The following is a 21879-nucleotide window of genomic DNA, read 5'->3' as shown; positions in this document are numbered from 1 at the left end:
CTTCCATTCTTCTCTTTCCATGGTTCATTTTACATATCATAAATCCCTGCATATTTTACAAAAACTATACCTTTCAGTATTCCATTATTGAATCCGTCAATACTTATTTACACTGTTGAATTTATCTTAATGCTGTAAGCATTTTCAGATCTTTATATTTGCTGTTTGATGCCACAAGATGTTGGGGTGGCACTTGACTAAGGCAGATTTAAAGGGAGGTTAGACAAATTGAACGAGGTGTAGAGGCCTATCAGCAGCTTTTTGGTTATGACAGCTAAAGGCGAAACTCCATTATCAGGGTGAGCAGGCTACAACCACCCTTTTCTGCCTCTCTGCTAGCAAACCATCTTGTCTGGATTATTTTTCTGATGGGCTCTTTCAAATTTTGGGTCAATCAGATATTTAAATTCTAAGCAGACTGCCAGTGTTACTTGCAGCAAAACGAGGCAGGCAGGAGAGGTTTTCTGCTTTGCGGGCAGAAAGTCGTGTCCGGCTGAAAGGATTCCAGGTGAAGGGAAAGACTCTCTGCCTTAAACTCTAGAGACTTGCTGTCTCTCACTTTTGGACTGTATAGGCCAATGGTCTCTATATAAGGCGGCTTCCTATCTTTAGAGGATTGCTGAGCTGGCAACACTTTGCAGAATTACTTGGGAGTATATTGCATCAAAATGAGATTTTAAAATTAAAGTGGGATTTTCTTCTGAGTAAACATGCATAGGGATGTTTCCAAATTTACAAGTACAGGGAAATCTCTTATTTATAAGCAAGAGACATTAAGTTCATCCGCTGAATAACAAGCGTCTCTCTTGTCTGCTGTCTACTTGCCAATCTGCTCAACCACCAGAAGCAGCTCAGAATTCTAGTGCATCTGAAAATAAGGGGACAGATGATTATTGTTATTTGTTGAAGTTGTTTATCTTGCCCAGAGCAACGCAAAGTGACTTACAACCAGCCAACTGGATAAAAAACACCACATAGATGCATGCAGCTCAAGGATGTTGTGGCAAATGTCAGACCAGAGGCATAGCATGGGGGCGGGGGGGGTCGTCGCTCTGGATAGAGTTTTGGGGGGACAGGACGTTGTGCGTCCTCGCTCATGCCGCCCTGCGAGCCCAGTGCTGTTCTTGTGATTCTCGCAAAGTGACACTGGGCTCACAGAGTGCCATGAATGCTTCTTTCTTTGTTAACATTTTCACATTATTATTTTCTTTTTCTTTTTCTGTGCTCTCACCACTCCTGGCGCTCATTCTAATTAGAACTGGAAGTCAGCAGATCATGGTGGACTTTGGGGTTGGGGCTGCATTTCTGTTGTTAAAATATTTTTGTTTTTTAAAATATTTCTTTAACCATGACGTTCACCTGCTCCTTGGTTCTTTGAGACTACTGCTTAATGGATCCCGTTGCTCGGAATTAATCCCCAAATACACTGAATTGTCTGTCAGTGGACCTGTGGGCTGTCTCCAGCTGTGGAGAGGTAACTGGTAATGAAACACCTTTCGGCAAGTGAAAAAGGCACAACATGGAAATGTGTGCCCGGTCATTTCCTAGGACCTTGCAAAGGTATATGTCGGCCTTCAGCCACCAGGTGCCCTCCAGATATTGTTGGATTACGACTCCCATCAACACCTGCCGACACAGCCATGTTGGCACAGTCTGATGGGAGTTGTAATCCATTGCAACTCCTTTGCCTAGTGAGCAAAGGCTGTCCCAGAGAAATGGTGCACAGTGTAAAAAGCCAGACTTCATAGGCGTAAGAGACAGATAGATTGTTTTAGGTGTTTTAGGTGCAAAACAAACATTGGCTGTTTGCGTGTGTCTGCAAGGATTGCATTAGCGTTCGGGCCCGAGACAAACCAAGCTCAATTTCCTATGACCTTGGGAAATGAGGCAGGTTGAGCAGAGGGACCGAGCAGCTGCGATAAAAATAAGATGAGGAGGATGTCATTGAACTCACCCTGCTTCCAAGAGAGAGAAAAGGCTACGTATTTGTAGAGCCGTCCGTAACCATTTCTGTACCTTCATTAAATTCAGGGAGGTGGCGTGTTATGGTTGCCTGTTTTCTGAAGCTGATCTGAGGTGGCTGTCAGTGGAAAGGAAAGGTGTGATTCTATCAATTTAGGGAAGGGGAGAGAAGAGGCTCCTTCCTTCGCAATAAAAGTAGTACAGTAAACATCATGTAACCCCTTTTGTGCTTTGTGGTGAGAGGAGGCAGGAGGGGATGTTAAGGAGAGGAGGACAGAAAGCTTTAGGCTTGCTCCATTATTCATGACCGGATGCCTGCAGTTTCATGTACAGAGACGCTCTCAGGCACCTGGTTAACGCGGCATGAAGCCAAAGGAGCAGCTCCATCTCAGTTAACAGCTTCATTTCTGCCCCCCAAAACAGCCTCCCCAGTTCTACTGGCGTCCATTGTTGCCAGCTGGAAGCCCCCCACCCCACCTAAACACACACATTTCCCATTTCTGAGCTCCAACTGCCAAATCCGCCCCCAATTTTGAATCCCACCCCCCTTTTTCCTGATCTTTGTGGGGCTTTCTGGCTCTTGCATAATCCATTAGTTCCATTTTCTCTTCTGAATAATTCATCTCCCAAAGAAACATTTATGGGCACGTATACTTTTTTAAGGTACATCTTGTCTCTGGAACCTAGAGGGGCAAGGTGTGAGGGAGAGGGAGCCCTTTTCCTAGCAGTAATAAAACCGTTTCGGGTCTGGAAGCAAATATCTTCTCCTTCCCACCAGCCCAAGCCTCCCTTTCTTGACTGAGTGAGTTGTGCCTGTTTGCATTCCTTGGAGAAATCTTCTCTGGAGTACCAGCCCTTCAGATTCTGGATGGGCAGTCGGTTTTCAAGGAGCTGCAGCTCTGAGGATTATGGTAATCTCTGAGTCACCTTTAGCTGGACCACACTGAATAAAAAACTAGAGAGACTGAAAACTCTCCAGGAAGCAAAAATATTTAACAGCATCTTCCAGAGAGAGAGAGAGTCCGGGAACCTCTGGAGTGGGACAGCGTGGAAGTGAAGCGATGGACAGATAGAAGGAGGAAGCAGCAGCAGCAGCGAGGGAAAGATATCTTGATACAGACACATATAAAATTTTAAATATACACAGAGAGTATCAGAGATCAAGTAGAGTGAAAAGAGACAGGAAAGAGCAGACAGACGACCTGACCGACTTGACTCCTCAAAGCCAGACGAGAGTGACGGTGTCCTTGGGAAGGAGAAGGCAAAGTCACACAGTTGAATCAACAGAAAGAGACAGAGCACGGATGGAATAATAAAACACAGAGCATCTCCAAAAGGCACAGTGACAAAGCAAAAGAATGAGGTAGAACGAGAGAGAGAGAAAGTCTTCAGAAGGAAGAGCAGCGGAATACACTGAAAAATGGAAAGGCAGAGCAAAAACACCAGACCAGATGGAGGGAGGGAGGGAGAGCAGAAGATGATGGAGTGGTAATAAATGAAGAATTGACCCACAGACAGACCGAGAGCCCTGCAGACAACCGGAAGCATGGCAAAGAGACTCTAGCAGGAGAATTCAGAGGAGGTAACATGCTGAGGGAGAACCAGAGCACTGAAGAAGCCTGAGAGGCAGGGCGGTGGACAACAGGGCTGCAAAGGAACATCTTTTCTCCCAAACGTGCAATAAGGCAGTCTGTCTGAAACAGAGCAACAGTGGAGGAAGGTCCGGCGAAGGGCGTGAAAAACTGGGTTGCCACCACACTCTCCCAAAAAGTGATTCTTGGGCCTGAGCTGCGTAGAAGAGCCAAGCCTTGGGGTCTGCAGCTTTGCCCCCATGGCTCGTGCCCCACCATCACCTCTGACCCCTAGCAACATCCCACGGAACCTGAGCTACATCGCAGGCCTGTACGAGCGAGCCTACTATCGCACCGCCCGGCCGAGCATAGCAGAGGACTCGGGGACCGAGGGCTCCGAATCCGAGTCGGAGAGCAGGCCCCGGAGCAGGCCCCGGAGGCGACGCCACGTCTTTGGAGGGCACAAGCGGAAAGGAAGGCGCCGGACTCGCTCGGCCCCTGCCCGGGGCAGAAGTCGAGGGGCTTCGCGCAGCCGCAGCCCTGGAACACGCAAGAGGGTTCGCTTCGCCGACTCCCTGGGCCTGGAGCTCACCAGCGTCCGCCAGTTCTGGCCCAACGACCTCCCAGAGGTGCCGGAGCGTGTCCATGCCCAGCTGAGGCGCGACTCACTCAGCCACTTTGCCCCATGCCTGCCTTTTTGCCCACCTGTGAAGGTAACAGGGGGTTAGCCAGCCTAGTAGTGGGATGAATCTTGGGGCAGAATGGGAAGTGGCAGAAAGGTGGGAGGGAAGGAAATCAACCATAGATTTCCCTTCAGCATCACCTTTATGAGGGCAAAGGAAGCATTAAATCCATGGAGAATAATAATTCCTACTCTTTACCCCCCACAAGGGCCTTAAAGGGCCAGATAACCAGCACTGAACTGGTCCAAAATGCACCATATTTGTGTCAAGTAGCAATGGAAGATGTAGCTTTTTCAGATAAGGGCTGTAGCCCAGGGGTAGAACATCTGTGTTGCATGCACAAGGTCCCAGGTTCAAACCCTGGCATCTCCCAGATAGTGCTGGGAGTGTCCCCTGCTGCTGCTGCTGCCAGTCAGTGCAGACAATACCAAGTGAGGTGGACCAGAGGTCTGACTCAGTAGAAAGCAGCTTCCCATATTCCCATGTGCAATGCCGCTTTTGGCCATGGGGGGAAGCTGGTGTCATCCAGAGGCTGTGAGACATCAGCTTCAAAACAGACAGCTAGGTCTAAATGAATTGTGCTCTGTATTTACTTGCCGCAAGTTTTGATCCTGTTGCCTGGGGTTGTAACAACTAGGGAAGGCAGCACACGGGCTGCCCTAGCTGGCAGTGGCTCTCCGGGTTTCAAGCAGAGGGCATTTCCATCCTTTCCTGAGGAGTTGCCACTTGGGATTGAACTTGGACCTCCTGCATGCAAAGTAGATGCTATGGCCCTGAGCTGTGACCCTTGTCCCAAGATAAGCGTACATGGGATTGCAGCCTTCGCTTCTTACCATGAAGTCACATGTCATTAACCTGTAGTAACCTATATCCACGTCTCTGGGTCTTTGCAGGAGTCCTGTAAATAGGTAAGAAAAGGTAAGTGACTAGTATATTTTTTCAGTGTTAAAGTGAACTCCTGCATTGATTTCTGTGTTGCAGGGGGTTGGACTAGATGACCCGTAGGGTCCCTTCTAATTCTACAATTCTATGCTTCTATGGCTGCTGAGAGAGGGGTGTTGTGAACATGCAAGCCTCTCCGCCATCATTCCCACTCACTGCCTGCCTTCCTACTTTACAAAGCAATGCTCTGAAGCACAGTTCCTTTCGTATCCACAGAGATTCCCCATGCATTTTCAAATTTGGCATAACAGGAGGTTCTTAAAACGTGTCAAGAGGCCTCCATAGATACAGGTGTCTCCTTCTTTCAGCCAGTCACCTTCCAAGAGTTAGGAAGCAGAACAGCGATGGGGCATGGATACTAATCCACATTGCCCCTCTCTTTGCGTTTACATTTCCCTCTTCGTAACCCCAGAAGAGGTCTTAGATCTATTATGACTATACAAAAGGCATGGATCCAAAATATGCCTTGAAAGGTTGTTTCCGCAGTTTCCAGGTGGAGCTAACCTACAAGGCTTCGGAGGCATTCAGAATATCCCATTCTGTCCACCTTTGGGCAGTTAAAGTCTTTCACAGTTCGCCTTAAGCTTTCCCCCCTGAGCATCTCTTGAGATGGCCCCAAAATCTCCAGGGATGGTGGTTGTGCAAGGAGCTGGGAGGGGATATAAGATCTCACCCTTGTCAGGCTGAGGGGATCCCTCCGTCTCCAAAGAGAGTCCTCAGGTTTAAAGAAAGGCCCTTCCTCCCATTCTGAGCCCACACAGTCATGCCAACATAAAAAATCTTTTTCTTTTGGGCCCCCAGCCCTCACTAGACTGCTTGTAGGGCCTTTATATGAAGGCAGCCTTGCCTTCGCCAACCAGGTGCCCTCCAGACATATTGGACCATAACTCTGTGGCTGGCTGCTGGTGATGGGAGTTGTGGTCCAAAGTGGCTGTGCTTGCTTGGGCTGGTGAGAGTTTTGCTGGCTGCATTAGGGATGACTCCATAATGACTGCATTCCAGCCAAAGGAATTAACATAGATGGGCTGGTGGTGCTGGGAAAAGGGTTTTTTAAATGTTGTCCGGAGACCAGAAGTCTCTCTTCACTTTCCTGAAAGTGACTCTCAAATGGCACTCAGGATCCATCAATGCCTCCCTTGCTTTCCACATTGCCTGCCTCCTCGCTTTCTATCTCATCCTCCTCCCGCCCTCCCCTTCTCCACACGCTGCCATCTTGGATCTCCAGTCTCTCCTCTTCTTCGCCTTATCCCATCCTTTCATCTCCTCCCTGACTTCTTTCCTTTTCACTGTGTGACTTGCACATTTAAGGCACATTCAAAGCACATTCTTTTCCTCTCAAAGAATTCTGGGCACTGGAGTTTGTTAAGGGTCGCTGGGAATTGTAACTCTTGTGAGGGGTCGACTACAGTGCCCAGAATCCTTTGAGGGGGAAAGAATGTGCTTTGAAGGGCCACATCCACACTATACATTTAAAGCGTTATGGTACCACCTGAAACAGTCATCGCTTTCCCCAAAGTATTCTGGGAGCTACCGTTCCTGGGGAATTGTAACTCCATGAGGGGAATAGGGACTGCCAAACAACTCTCAACACCCTTAGCAAACTACAGTTCCCAGGATTCTTTGGGGGAAGCCATGACTGTTTAAAGAGTTATCAGAGTGTCTTAAATGTATGGTGCAAATGTGGCCATAGTGTATATTTAGCCCTCGCTCCTCTTTCTCTTTCTCATCCTCTTCCTCCCTCTCCCGCTCTTATTTTCCTCCTGTTCTTTTTCTGCTGGCCAGCCAGTATCTTTATCTTTCATCTTTATTGCCCTTTTCCTCACCTCCCGTTCATTGACTTTCCTTCTTCTTAGTCCTCCTGACCTGATTCAAGAACTCCTCTCCTCTTTATTTACTTGGTCACATGCTTATTATATCCCATTTTTCCTTCAAGGTGGTGGTACGCAGTTCTCTTTCCCATTTTATCCTCATGACAGCTGGGTGAAGAAGGTTAACCTGAGAGAGAAAGACTGACCCAGGTCTACCCTGGGAGCTTCCTGGCCTAGTGATGATTTGAACCCGGGTCTTCCAAATCCGAATCCTACATTCAAATGACTTTCCCACATGGACGCACACTGTTTCCTGCCAGCCTTTAGTCTCTTTCTGCCTGCCTTCTCTATATTTCCTTCTGTTTTCTTTTCACTTGTTTAAATTTATATAGTCGTATCCTGTATAATGCATTGGTTTTCCCTTTCCATCTTATTTGGTCTCTTCTTTCTAAATTCTCATGGTTTGTTCCCACTCACCATTTTCCCCCTACACTCTATTTTAATACCTACCTAATCATTTTTCTTCTTCGCCCACAAATTTCTTCAGTCATTCTGTCTTTATTGTCCCTTTATACTCTCTATTTCGCCCCTAACACCTAAATAGTCCTTCATGTGTTCCATTTTCTAATTAGGAACATAGGGAGATACCTTATTATACTGAGTCAGATCGATTGGTCCATCTTATATATTGTCTACACTGACTGGTGGTGGCTCGCCAAGGTTTCAGATCTTTCCTAGACCAACGTGGAAATGCCAGGAAATAATAATAATATTATAATAATTTATTTTTATACCCCACCCATCTGACTGGGTTTCCCCAGCCACTCTGGGTGGCTCCCAACAGAATAATAAAAACACGATAAAACATCAAACATTAAAAGTTTCCCTAAAATTGAACCTGTGACCATCTTCTTAAATAAAATTTTATTAAAACTTTTTAATAATGAAATATGATCAAAGAAATTAATCTAAATAAAAACAAGGTGAGAAAAAAATGAAAAAACCAAAGGAAAATTAAAAAAGAAACAAAATAAAAGAGAAGAAATTAAAAGGACTTCCAATTTTCTGTCTGTCAGTTTCATAAAAGAAATTAGTCAAAATATTTGCTCTAGCATGACATCCAACTGATCTTCTTTCCGTTAGGCAATATTTTCCCAATCTTCCACCCCAAATGTCTCCGATTCATTTTCTTTTTTACACAAAAACTCCAAAAGGGGTTCTCTGATTATTATTATTAACAATAATAAATTTCATCAATGGTTTTTCTCTAATCAAACATATCAACTTTGCCTCCAGCAACCTGTGACCTGCCTCTGAGCCATGGTCCTTCCAAAATTCTCACTCCCCTCTTCCTTTTGTCTCTCCAGGATCCTTTGAGTCTTCGATACCTGCTGGAGCCCACCTTCCCAGACCCCCTGTCCATGCCAGATTTCTTACCGCGCCTCCTGGCACAGTGCGTTCTCCTTGAAGGGGCCCGGGCTGAAGGCTCCTGTGTATCCGGCACCATCCGGGTCCTCAACTTAGCCTACGAAAAACGGGTCTCCGTGCGATACACCTGGGATTCTTGGGCTACGCAACACGAAGTTCGGGCATCCTACGCCGCTCCTGCAGGCCGGGATCGGGACCACGCCGACCGCTTTGCCTTCCGCCTTCCGCTGCTCACCCCGCTGGTCCCTGGGGTTGTCCTAGAGTTTGCCATTTGCTACCTTGTGGGGGCAGAAGAGTTCTGGGACAACAACCAAGGCCGCAACTATTGCCTGAGGCCTCCACCCTGTGTGGATGAAGAGGACGAGCCCCCCAGCCCCACTGCCGATTGCTGTGAGACAGGGTGGATACACTTCCTCTAAGGGAACATAGAGCCATCCCAATAAGAAAGGAGGAAGGGCAGGAACCAAAGGACAGAACAGAGCAGAAGGGGGGACTTGCCAAATGTCTCTGTTAGAGGGGGTGCTGTGGGGTACTTGCACTGAGCCCTAAGAATAGGGTGGGTGGCAACTATCAATATGCTAGAGGCCTCATGCCACGCTTGGGAATTCAAAGAAACCCAAAAGATCAGGGCAGTTTTGCAATCAGTGGTTAAAATCAGTTTTGAAAGTCCACCATCTTGATTCAAAATGGCACCCAATGGTATCAAAACATAGGCCAAAAATGGCTCATTGATCTCAGGAACAATCATGCAAAATGCGGTAAAATTCAGCACATTCTTGAAAGGTTCTATCCGCCATCTGGATTCAAAATGTCATCCCACTGTATCAAAATATAGACAGAAACCTGCTTCTTGATCTCAAGAGCCATTATGCAAATTTCAGTTACTCATTCTTAAGAAGCATCCAAATGCATAGCAAACTTTCCAATATATATACATATAGCAGATGTATGCAAAGGTTTGAGGTAGATGATTTGGGTTTGCTCCCAGGCTCCTTAGTATGACATTCTGCAGGCCAAATTCTGCTATGGAGTTTCTACCTGAGTGATATCTGACAAATCCAAAAACCAGTCTCTGAAGTATGTTCACCACATACCCTGTTTTCCACAATATACTAACTTGCTATCTAGCTAGCTGTGTGTGCTTTTCACCAATCTATTTCACCAAGCAAATAGTGAGTGAGAAATATTGAGAAAAGGTCAGGCAAATCATTTGTTCTGTTTTTACAGTTAGAGAACAGGAGGCCCTAAGAGAGTGACTTGAATCTGTTATAAGCTAGGATTTGAACTCAAGACTCCCACCCAGTAATCTAACATTGTTCTGCTGGGGGCTCTCTCAGACTGAACAAAATCCACATAAAGAGGCTAGCCTTCAAAGTACCATACCCACCCCATGTAACTTGTATGTTGCTAAGCAACATATGTGCATATTGATTTGGATTGATCTTTATTACGGTCATTGGCCCGTCACACGACAGTTTCCCATACCAACATAATATACTTAAACCTCCAAATTTAAAACCGCCCAAACTTACAAAAGACAAACAGGAACCAAAGCAAAACAAAAACAAAGACCACCATCATACATTACAATAAATTTGTAACCTAAACATCGCCCTCTGCTCATAAATTAATCAAGGATATCAATGGTGATATCACCTAAACATCCTAAAACATAGATCATGATTTAAAGGGATTATCCGAGCCACACAGGAGTCCGTTTCTCTTCTTTAGGGATAGGACGCTGATCAAGAATCTGGCAACCATGAGTGATCTTAGGGGGTCATCATCAATTAGTAGATATCTCAGTTTGGCTTCAGTCGTATCATTGGCAATTCCCTTTAGATATTGAGCAAGAAACTTGCTCCTGGCCGGTAAGTGAAAAGCACAGTCAAGAATTATGTGATGCAACAATTCCGGTGCCCCACAATTACAATCACATAAGAGCGATATCTGTCCATTGGAGAATCTATTTCTCAGCACGTTCGATGGGAAGGTGTTGAATCTTGCCTTTACAAAGGCATATCTATGAGCTGAAGAAGTTAAGGAATTCAAATAGTTTGGGAGCCTTAAGAGGGGTAATAAACCAAGATTTAGAGGTGAGCAGATGTGCATATTGAGGATCATCAAGAGATCCCTTCCCTTTGTTGGAGTCTCTCTGGTGCCTTTACATGAGACTGAGCAAGAGTAAGCTAAATACACATACGTAAGGGAGAGAAGGAAGAAATTCCGCCCTAGGAGTAAGGTGAAAAAGACTGAACTCTGGTGAAACAAAAGATGGACAAGATCCACTGCTATATATCGTGGAGGTGGATCTCCTCGGCGTCTGTCACTAGATTCTGGGTGGCACGAAGAACAATGAGTTTTAATCCTGAGGACTTGTTCACACATGCTAATTCCACCCGCATCTCCCTGCATGAATAGATGGGAAATGTGGAATGTATGAATGTTTACATGTAATTGTATTGCTGTTCTCTCAACTCGAGTGTTCTAAACTGGTTCCTTGCGCATGTTTCATTATGTCGTTGTGAGATCACTGATCAAGCAGAGAGTAGCTGCCTGATCTGTGTATTTAAGCCGGGGGTGGGGTGGTAATGAACACTTGCGCCAAATTCATTATCTTCATGTTGCAAAAAAAAGTCTTGTGTAGAAGCAGCACTCGCCAAAATGGTGTCCAGGACAGTTTACAGTGGTGTCACCTGGTACCATCCATGCTTTGGTTGAAATGCACAAGGAGTAAGCCTTAATGAAAAAATGGGTGAAAGTTCTAAATTTCCATGACCCACAAGACCCCTAACAACTGAAGACTCCATAATAGTGCTTCTCAAAATTCTGATGAATTTATTCTCTTACAGTTGAAAGCGTTCTTCACTCTTGCACCTAAAAATATTTATTTTAATGTGTGCAAAAATAATCCATTCTCTACGTGACTCGGTCATTCTTCTAGGTGCGTTCTAGGTGCCAACTAGCAGTTCAAACCATCCTTTCATGAGCAAAGCAGTGCAGCAGTGTACAAGAATGTACAACAAAAAACTACAATAAAATATGAAAGCATCATAAAACACAAAACCAAAAGACCAACAATTAGCAGAATTAAGTCTCTGAAAATGTTTGACAAAACAAATGTTTTCAGTATTGAGAGAACATCAGAATTGTAGGTGCCTGTGCTCTAAAATACCAGTGCTCTAAAATACCAGTGCCATTACTCTGAAATCCTTGGCCTAATCCAGTCCTTATGATGTACTGCTGCTCTTGGTTCAAGTAGAAGCTAAATGAACATGTGACACATGTCAGGCAGGTGGTCTTCTCTAGAAAATTGCAGAGATCTGGCTAGTGTTTAAGGGAAAAGGCAGATCTCCAATTATTAATGGGAAGAAACAATAGATAGCCTCTTTATATCATACTAATGAGGAGTGCCAGGCACTGCTTGAGAATTTGTAGAAACCCAAAAATATTGTGACTTTCAGATAGCTAGTGCAGCTTGTGAGTTTGGGCCCATCGCACCAAAAATCAGGCAAAGTCACACCAAAGTCATGTTCTACTTCACTATCTTGATTTGAAGTGGTGACTGGCATCCAAATATCGATGAAGGCTGCTGGAGCCTTCATGACAAGTCTTGAGTGGTATCTGAACCAACAGAAAACAGACAATCCACTTTCCAAAATATAGAATAGATTTCTGATGGCATCATTTTCCCCACCATAGTGTAACGATTGGGGAAATCCAGCTACCTAAAATCACCTCTAATTACTGGGTACCATCTTCTCCCTAGTGCAACCCAGGCAGAAGATTCTGGGGCAAATGGACTATTTGTCTGGACCACAGAGGGAAGACGCTAGGCTTGGGCAGAGTTTGGATCAGTGATATATGCTTTAGGTGTGTTCCATAATGTGACAATGAAATGGCACCAGTGAACCAAAGTTTACATTAATGTTTGTAACTGACCAAAACAAGCAATTGGATTGAAAAACCAAAGAAATAAAACAGTGAAAAAGACTGTGAAAAGTCTCGAACTCACGTTATATTTGCATACCTCTAAGGATCTAGGAGGACGCTGGTGGCTCTGTGGGTTAAACCACAGAGCCTAGGACTTGCCAATCAGAAGGTCGGTGGTTCAGATCCCCGTGACGGGATGAGCTCCTGTTGCTCAGTCCCTGCTCCTGCCCACCTAGCAGTTCAAAAGCACGTCAAAGTGCAAGTAGATAAATAGGTACCACTCCAGCGGGAAGGTAAACGGCGTTTCTGTGCACTGCTCTGGTTCGCCAAAAGCAGCTTAGTCATGCTGGCCACAGGACTCAGAAGCTGTTCGCCGGCTCCCTTGGCCAATAAAGTGAGATGAGCACCGCAACCCCGGAGTCGTCCACAACTGGACCTAATGGTCAGAGGTCCCTTTACCTTTAAGGAGCTACGATGAGCCTTCTGGATCAGGGCAGTAGCCTCTTTTGTCCACCATCTTATTCTCATAGTGGCAACTAGATGCCTTTGGGCAGCCTGTAAGCAGGATCTGAGCACAAGAGTATTCTCCTCACTTGCAGTTCCCAGCAGCGGGTATTCAGAGCAGGGTATATGGGGTGTTAGGGGAGGGATAGTACCTCTGGTGGGGGACACATCATGTTTCTGGGGTAGTTTGTCCACCTTTGGTCTCCATCCTGCACTTAGCTTTCACCTATGGCTCCTGGAAGCTGCCTGCATGCAACAGCAGCCGCACCCCAGGAATGGCTTCTAGTCCAATGGTCAATAATGCAGTTTCCGCAAAATGCCGCAGAGGGGGCAGATGGGTCTCGTCAAGCTGGGAAGGGAGCCCACCTTAGAAAAGGAGAACCCTGATGCTAAACCTCTGCTGCCTTGTGGGATATCTTTGGGAGAAGAAATGGCTCAGGAGCAAACCCTACACAAAGGCTGAGAACACACCATGCATTTAAAGCACACGAATTCCTCCCTAACAATCATGGGAACTGTAGTTCGCCGCTCACAGAGCTACAGTTCCCAGAAACTTTAACAAACCACCGCCTGCTGCCTTGCTGCTTTTCTTCTTTCATTTCTTCTGCAGCCTTGAAAAAGGAACAAAAGGATTGCTCCAAATTTGGTCCTCTGGAGGGGCGAGAGAGTTAGAAGAGTTAGGTGCAAGCCCAAATCAATGGCTGGCTGTCTCCCCCACCCTCTCCTTCTCCTTTTCTTTCTTTCTTTCTTTCTTTCTTTCTTTCTTTCTTTCTTTCTTTCTTTCTTTCTTTCTCTCCCCCTCCTTCTATCCCTTCCCTCCTCCAACTCCCCTTTCTCCCAACCCCTCTCAGCCCTCCCTTCTTCCAGATCCCTCCTCCTTTTCCTACCAGACAGAGACTGAGAGAGGGGGGCGACTGTGGTCCCGACCCCCTCCCAAAAAAGCCCTACACCGATCGCAGACTTCACCCCCCTCTCCGGGTAAGCCGATCGACACTTAACTAAGTTTTCTTCTTCTTCGCGTCGTCTTCTTGGTTGCAGACGGGAGGAGACGAGCACTTTCCCCAACTCTTAGCCATCACTATGCGCCCCCACGCCGTCAAAAAAAGGCCTGGAAATATGGGGAGGGGGTCGAGAGAGAGTCTTTGGCCGCGGGCTACGTCCATACCTTGAATGGGGGGGTCCTGCATCTTTGTTACTACTCGGTTTTATTTAGGATTTACTTGACGGGGGGGGGGGAGAGTGTTGGCTACTTTAGCCCATAATATGCAATCCCCAAGATGCTTTTATAATGTACTAGTTTAACTTGGTATGAAATGTACTAGTACTGTACTAGTTTAATTGGTATGAAAGCTCATACCAATAACTAACTTAGTTGGTCTCTAAGGTGCTACTGGAAGGAATTTATTTTATTTTATTTTATTGGTTTTATTGATTTTGTTTTGTTTCAACTATGGCAGACCAACACGGCTGCCTAACTGTAACTAGTTTAACCCAGATTAGCTGCTTCTCTCCCCCAATGTCCCTATAGTGGAGAGAAGAGACCCCCCCAGCATAGTAATCTGTATTGAAAAGTTGGGGGCCGAAGAGATCAACCAGTCCCTTGGTCGGTTAGAGTAGATCCAAATGGGAAGTATAACAGAGAAAGGGGAAAATGTTAATATAACCACTTTGCAGCTGCAGGAACTAAATTCCTAATACAGTGGTACCTTGGGTTACATACGCTTCAGGTTACAGACTCCGCTAACCCAGAAATATTACCTCGGGTTAAGAACTTTGCTTCAGGATGAGAACAGAAATCATGCTCTTGCGGTGCGGCGGCAGCAGGAGGCCCCATTAGCTAAAGTGGTGCTTCAGGTTAAGAACAGTTTCAGGTTAAGTACGGACCTCCGGAACGAATTAAGTACTTAACCTGAGGTACCACTGTACTTAAAGAGGCATCAGGGAAGTGTTACGGAATCTGTGTTGATGGGGTACCACCCCCCCCACATCTGTTTAAGACCCAAAAGGTATCTGTGGTGCAGCTGGCGAATACAGTGCTGCCTCGGGTTACATATGCTTCAGGTTACATACACTTCAGGTTACAGACTCCGCTAACCCAGAAATAGTGCTTCAGGTTAAGAACTTTGCTTCAGGATGAGAACAGAAATCGGGCTCTGGTGGCGTGGCGGCAGCAGGAGGCCCCATTAGCTAAAGTGGTGCTTCAGGTTAAGAACAGTTTCAGGTTAAGTATGGACCTCAGGAATGAATTACCGTATTTTTTGCTCTATAAGACTCACTTTTCCCCTCCTAAAAAGTAAGGGGAAATGTGTCTGCGTCTTATGGAGCGAATGCAGGCTGCGCAGCTATCCCAGAAGCCAGAACAGCAAGAGGGATTGCTGCTTTCACTGCGCAGCGATCCCTCTTGCTGTTCTGGCTTCTGAGATTCATAATAGTTTTTTCCTTGTTTTCCTCCTCCAAAAACTAGGTGCGTCTTGTGGTCTGGTGCATCTTATAGAGCGAAAAATACGGGTAAGTACTTAACCCGAGGTACCACTGTAAACGTTTTTGTGGGCTACTCAATTTTTTGTCACCTGATCAATGTTCCTCTCCCCATAGGTAAGCATTTATCTTCCACTTTCTTCCAGGTCTGTCTACCTACCCCCCCTCCCACCGCCCCACATTGTAGCAATGCCCCACGGTGTGGCCTTCCTTTTGGTGGCAGCCATATGGGCTGTGGTCTCCCATGCTGATGGGTGCAATAAGGCCCTCTGCGCCAGCGACGTCAGCAAGTGCTTGCTGCAGGTAAGAGCTTGGGAAAGCACTGCCTAGCATCAGATCATGTTGCAGACCTGCTGCAGACTTGCATTTGGGATGGGGGAGTTCCCAAGCTCCTGAGCAGGGCCGGATTTAGGTTTGATAAGACCCTAAGGTACTGAAGGTAACGGGGCCCTTTATATGCCCAGCTGTCCTTTGTCAACAACAAATTGTCACTGTTTATTTGAGTTAAAGGTAAAGGTAAAGGTACCCCTGCCCGTTCGGGCCAGTCTTGCCAGACTCTGGGGTTGTGCGCTCATCTCACTCTAGAAGCCGGGAGCCAGCGCTGTCCGCAGACACTTCCGGGTCACGTGGCCAGCGTGACAAGCTGCATCTGGCGAGCCAGTGCAGCACACGGAAACGCCGTTTACCTTCCCGCTAGTAAGCGGTCCCTATTTATCTACTTGCACTTGGGGGTGCTTTCGAACTGCTAGGTTGGCAGGCGCTGGGACCAAATGACGGGAGCGTACCCCGCCGCGGGGATTCGAACCACCGACCATGCGATCGGCAAGTCCTAGGCGCTGAGGTTTTACCCACAGCGCCACCCGCGTCCCTTTTGAGTTGAATATATGCTATTATGGGCCTAATAGGTTTCTAAAGCCTTTTGCCCATGTTGCCATGCAACCAGTCCGTGCAGAATGTAGGGATCCTATATATAGAAATGAGCAAACCAGTGATATTTTAGGGAGCAGGCTAGCAGGTGGGGCCCATGACTTACATCATAGGAGCCTACACAACACAAAACACTGTTGCTGTATGTAAGTTTTGTTTTACAGTCATACCTCGGGTTACAGACGCTTCCAGTTATACATTTTCAGGTTATGCACTGCGCCGAACCCAGAACTACCGGAATGGGTTACTTCCGGGTTTATGCGCTCATGCATGCGCAACAGCACTACATCGCTCTTTGTGCATGCGCAGAAGTGCCGAATTGCAACCCGTGCATGCGCAGACGTGGCGCTGTGGGTTGCGAACACTGCGGGTTGCGAATGTGCCCCCCGAAAAATCACGTTCACAGCCCTAGCGTCCACTGTATTTGTTTTTTACCTTATATTTTGGAAATGCACATCCAGGTATTTTTTTCCTTTAAATTTTTTTGGGCCCCCAAGAAATATAGCCCTAAACTATAGCTTGTTTAGCTTATACGTAAATCCGGCACTGCTCCTGAGCCCCCTTCTCCCCCTTGAATGGGAGGCTCAGTCACAGCAGTACCAGTGCTCTCACACAAAATGTGGTTAGAATGCGTGACAAGTGCTCCTTCTCGGTGGCGATCAACCCTCTGTGTATCTGCATGAGCCGCTACCACGGGCTTCCTTTGGATTGGCAGCCCAGAACGGTCACTCACGCAGAAGCACAGCAAGGCAACCTCTTCATTTGGGGAGGCTGAACTACCCAGTCACAGCTGATGCAGCAATCAGGGGAGAACAGCAACATTCATGGCAGGGGGTGACTGGACAGAGTCGAGGCCAGGGCATCAGGCAGAGAGGCAGTGGGCAGCCTCCTCCTCTGGGAGGGTAAACCTGAGTTCACAGTATCTGCTAAGTACAGTGGGACGTCGCAAGACGAATGCCTCGAAAGACGAAAAACTCACAAAACAAAAGAGTTTTTCGTTTTTTGAGCTGCTTCGCAAGACGCATTTCCCTATGGGCTTGCTTCGCAAGACGGAAACGTCTTGCAAGTTTGTTTCCTTTGTCTTGCAAGTTTGTTTCCTTTTTCTTAAAACCATGCATTCACTTCGAGGAGCAACTCATAGCACGCGGTGTGGTAGCCTTTTTTGAGGTTTTTGAAGACTGGTGATTTTTGAAGCTTTTCCAAAGTCCATGCTTCGCAAGACGAAAAAATCGCAAGACGAAAAAACTCACGGAACAAATTAATTTCGTCTTGCGAGGCACCACTGTATTTATTTCTCAACACGCACACATTTTGGAAGAATTGGGGACTTTTTTTGGACTATTTGAAAAAGCACTATAAAATGAAATTGCGGGCAGGATTTGAGAAGAAAGGATAAAGTAATTGCATTAGAGGGATTTCTGTAATAGATAAAATATTGATATATAATGTAGTAGAAATGGGTATGAACAAAAACAATGTGGTGTGGGTGGGAAGTCAATATATGAAAAATGTAACTATTTAATTTGAAGTCAGTTTGTAACACTGGTCCTGAAAGACCTACAACGGCTCCCAGTACGTTTCCGAGCACAATTCAAAGTGATGGTGCTGACTTTTAAAGCCCTAAACGGCCTCCAAAGGCCCAGTATACCTGAAGGAGCATCTCTACCCCCATCGTCCAGCCCAGACCAAGGTCCAGCACCAACAGCCTTTTGGCTGTTTCCTCCCTGTGAGAAGTGAGGATACAGGGAACCAGGCAGAGGGCTGTACTTGTCGAACTGGCCATCCTCACTTTGGGGGCAAAACAGGGGCAGATTTGTGTGCGCGCTGGTGTGATCGTTTTACAAAGGGAACGGGGGGGGGGGGGAGGTCACTGTTAACACCCCCACTTGATATATCTTGGCAGGAAGTGTGCCAGTGCGAGGCCAAACAAGCTGGGTGCCCATGCTGTCGGGAATGTGCTTTCTGCTTGGGAAATCTCTGGGAGTCGTGCTGTGAATGTGTGGGTGAGTGAATTCCAGGGGGTGCTAAACACCCGTCACATTGCAGGGTGGGAAAAAAGGTGGGGCCCAAAATAGAGATGGGAAGCTCTGGGAAAAAAAAAACCAGGAATAAGGGGGGGAAACAGGGGGTTTCCAAAGCCATTTTTTTCTGGAAAAATTGAAAAAAAAAAGCAGTTTGAATATTCCACACACTTTCCCCCATTTTTTCTGGAAAAAAACGGGGGGGGGGGACCGCAAGACCCTTGAGGAAGCTGGAGTCCTCTTAGTGCTGCATGCAAAGGAGGTTGTCTACCACCACGATTGGGCCCCGTCCCCTAAACTGTGAAAATATGGCTGGGGGGAGGGTTTCCAGAACCAGGACGCTGCCCGCTTCTTCCCAGTGGCTGAACTGTGCAATGAGCAATTCCGACTTGATTTCTCTTCTCCGCAAGGGCTGTGTGACGAACGCCCCTCCTCGGCTCCCCGCCCTGCCCTGCGGAGCTCCATGCACAACCTGATGTCCCCAGTGCCCTCGCTCTTCCGGGCACTCATGGCCATCTCCGACAACGACCCTCCCATGGGCTGGAGCATCCTGACCCTACCAGTCGAAGAGGAGCTGCGGCAGAACCACGCGGAGACCGGCCACCTCCTCCTGGGGCCTCACACAGGTATGCGTGTGGTGGGGGGGGGGGAGAGGAGGTTGTTGGGAGACGCAGGTGGTGAAGGAAGGATACATGCCACTTGCATGGAGGGAGGTGGGTTAAGAGGCAGTGTGGTATAGTGGATAGAGCTTCAGACTAGAACCTCAGAGAGCAGGGCTTGATCTACAGTAATAAACAACAGGAAACATTCAGATTGACACATACGGTATTTTTTGCTCTATAGGACGCACTTTTCCCACTCCAAAAATGAAGGGGAAATGTGTGTGCATCCTATGGAGCGAATGCAGGCTTTCGCTGAAGCCTGGAGAGCGAGAGGGGTCGGTGCGCTGCAGTGGCGTAGCGTGGGGGGTGCAGGGGGGGCCGGCCGCACCGGGCGCAACATCTGGGGGTTAGGGAAATCCACGGGTTAGGGGGCGCAAATCCACGGGTTAGGGGGCGCAAATTACTTGCCTTGCCCCGGGTGCTGACAACCCACGCTATGCCACCGGTGCGCTGACCCCTCTCGCTCCCCGGGCTTCAGGCAGCTATCCCGCCGGGCTCCGAAGGCTTGCGGATAGCAGCTTGCAGCCTTGCCACCGTTCCCGGACCTGTTCTGGGGGCTGGGATCGGGGGAAGATCAGGCTCCCCCCACCCCAGCCCCACAGCTAAAAACGAAGCCACCCGCAACCTCTCCCGGCTGGAGAGGTTGCGTGCGGCTAAAGAGGAAGCCAAGACAGCGAGCGGGATGGATCCCGCTCGCTGTCTCGGCTTCGTTGCTCTTTGGGGCTGGGGGGGGAGAATATTTTTTTTTTCTTTATCCCCCCCCCTAAAAACTAGATGCGCCCTATGGTCCGGTGTGCCCTATGGAGCAAAAAATACGGTACCTGTTCACAATGGCACCTGAGGGTTTTTGGGGATTGGCGCAGGGGTTACTTGAGTGATGTGTGCTGTCACCTAGAAGGACCATTGCCCAGGGACAGACCATCTGCTTTGCATGCAGAAGGTCGCAGGTTCGTCTTCCGGTAGCATTGGGAATGTCTTGTCTGAAACTCTGGAGCACAGCTGCCAGTCAATGTAGAAAATACAGAGTTAGATGGACTTTTGATCTGACTCGGAATAAGACAGCTTATTCTATTTCTAAAAGGCCCTGGTTCAATTCACACATGAGCTCGTCATTCCCAGCCGTTGCCTCTCAGCCTTCCCATTGGCCAGGCTAGCTCCATACTGCCTACACAGGCTGGCAGCATCTCTCCAGGGTCTCAGTCTAGATTCTCTCCTAGCCCTACCTGGGGATCGAGTCTGGGACCCTTCTTTGTGCAAAGCAGACGCACGACATCTGAGCTGCAGCTTTTGTCCTGGGTTCAACCACAACGGCCGCAAACCGTTCTCTCCTCTCGCTTCCAGGCTTGGCCCTCTCGGATGCCAAGGGCCTCAATGCCACCATGCCACCGTGCCAGTCCATTTTCTTCAACGAGTGCCTGTCCATGAGCCGGTGCCGGACAGCTTGCCAGTCGGTGGGCGCCTGGCGCTACCGCTGGTTCCACAATGCCTGCTGCCAGTGTCTGGGGCCAGACTGCCTGGGCTATGGGGGAGCCCACGCACAATGTTCCAGTTGCCGGGACTGAGATCTCTGGGTCTCTCGCCCCCTCAAAAAACACCCACTCGCCTTGCCCTAGCCTCTGCTTGGGCTGCCTGCCCCAGTCACACCCAATCTCCCCTTCTTCACTGAGCAAACATGAACGAAGCATTTGCTTTTTGTTGCTGTTCATTAACCTTTTTGGTTCTATGGACCTCTTTGGAGTCATCCCTTCCCCGGCACTGGTCTACAATGGTCCTCCCAAGCAACAGCGGCTTCTGCCCCACCTTCTCCCTCTGCTTATTATGGGTATCTTGCCAGCTACAGCCCCCTCTCTTTGCTCTTTCTTACAACCCAGCTGACGTTGCCTTATTCCCTAATGCTCGCTGTTTAAGGCACCCCTCCCCAAAGAGAAAAGGCCTTCTGCTTATAAGCACTGCACCTGGCAAAAAGGTGTCCTATAGCCACCTTGTGGGGGAAAAATGCCCATTTTCCAACCTCTCCGCAGTCCCAAGTTTTCTGAACACCTCGTCCAAGTCAATTGCTTCATGGACCTAGATATAAAGACTTTTGTCAGTTTCCCATCTTTGTAATGATAATAAAAGGAATCTTTTTACCTGTACTGTTGTTATTCTTGTTGTTATTTATTCGTTTTATATATTGTCCCTCATCACAAGATCTCGGGGCAGTTCACAAGACAAGGCAGTTGCATTGCAAATGCCTCATCAGCCAGATTATCTTCTGAACTGATTATTTATTCTTATTTATATTATTTATAGAATTTATATACCACGCTAAACCTGTAGATCTCAGGGAGGATCACAGAATAAGATCAAGATATAAAACCACGAAATACATAATAAAAATAAAAACATAGCCTTCCACCCAAAATAAACACGTTTTAAAAGGGAATAGGATGTAAATCAGATCAACCAAAGGCCTGGTTAAAAAGGAACGTTTTTGCCTGGTGCCTAAAGGTGTATAATGAAGGTGGCAGGCGAACTTCCTTGGGGGAGACGGGGAGCCACTGCAGAGAAGGCCTTGTTCTCATGTTGCCACCCTACAGACCTATCGAGGAGGAGGCACACAAAGGAGGACCTCAGAAGGTGATCTCAGGGTCTGGGTAGGTTCATATGGAAAGAGGCAGTCCTTGAGGTATTGCGGCCCTTATTAATAGGTTGTTCTACTTACAAATAGCTTTTTATGGGGATGACAAAGTTATCATGACCTGGATAATAAGAAACAACCAGAAACTAGCTTTCCAGGGGGAAACAGAGGAAAACAGCATCAAGGCTGCCCCACTTTTCAGCCTAGCTGCTCAGTAGCTGTATCTTCTGGTCCGTCTCCAAGGGAAGCCCCACATACAGCGCACTGCTGCGGTCCAGGCAGGAGGTCACCAGATCATGGACAAACAAGACCAGATCAGACGTGGCTTGTGAAGCAGCCT

The 21879-nt window shown here is 47.4% G+C and overlaps 2 protein-coding genes across 2 annotated transcripts; both read left to right on the top strand.

The window, feature by feature from the left end:
* The first annotated feature begins 1346 nt into the window (after positions 1–1346).
* PPP1R3E (protein phosphatase 1 regulatory subunit 3E) lies at positions 1347–9003 on the top strand. The gene is made up of 2 exons (XM_079951013.1): positions 1347–4246; positions 8334–9003. Exons 1-2 carry the CDS (start codon positions 3794–3796, stop codon positions 8811–8813), a joined length of 933 nt encoding a protein of 310 aa, XP_079807139.1. The 5' UTR covers positions 1347–3793; the 3' UTR covers positions 8814–9003.
* A 6452-nt stretch (positions 9004–15455) lies between these two features.
* Positions 15456–21054, top strand: LOC307201343 (twisted gastrulation protein homolog 1-B-like). Its single transcript, XM_079950445.1, has 4 exons — positions 15456–15612; positions 18140–18239; positions 18668–18883; positions 20261–21054. The coding sequence occupies exons 1-4, from the start codon at positions 15499–15501 to the stop codon at positions 20479–20481; spliced, it is 651 nt and encodes a 216-aa protein (XP_079806571.1). The 5' UTR covers positions 15456–15498; the 3' UTR covers positions 20482–21054.
* Positions 21055–21879: the final 825 nt, after the last annotated feature.

The sequence above is a fragment of the Podarcis cretensis genome, assembly GCF_951804945.1.
Source record: "Podarcis cretensis genome assembly, chromosome: 13".
Classification (NCBI taxonomy): Eukaryota; Metazoa; Chordata; class Lepidosauria; order Squamata; family Lacertidae; genus Podarcis; species Podarcis cretensis.
The sequence above is the reverse complement of the archived record's forward strand: the minus strand, read 5'-3'. Positions and strand labels throughout refer to the sequence as shown.

What these genes read in the sequence shown, in the direction of transcription:
- PPP1R3E (XM_079951013.1), top strand. Translation starts at nt 3,794, where the DNA reads ATGGCTCGTGCCCCACCATCACCTCTGACCCCTAGCAACATCCCACGG. An exon ending in CTTTTTGCCCACCTGTGAAG is followed by an intron (nt 4,247 to 8,333) that starts GTAACAGGGGGT and finishes TTGTCTCTCCAG; the next exon opens with GATCCTTTGAGTCTTCGATA.
- LOC307201343 (XM_079950445.1), top strand. Translation starts at nt 15,499, where the DNA reads ATGCCCCACGGTGTGGCCTTCCTTTTGGTGGCAGCCATATGGGCTGTG. An exon ending in TCAGCAAGTGCTTGCTGCAG is followed by an intron (nt 15,613 to 18,139) that starts GTAAGAGCTTGG and finishes ATATCTTGGCAG; the next exon opens with GAAGTGTGCCAGTGCGAGGC. An exon ending in GTCGTGCTGTGAATGTGTGG is followed by an intron (nt 18,240 to 18,667) that starts GTGAGTGAATTC and finishes CTTCTCCGCAAG; the next exon opens with GGCTGTGTGACGAACGCCCC.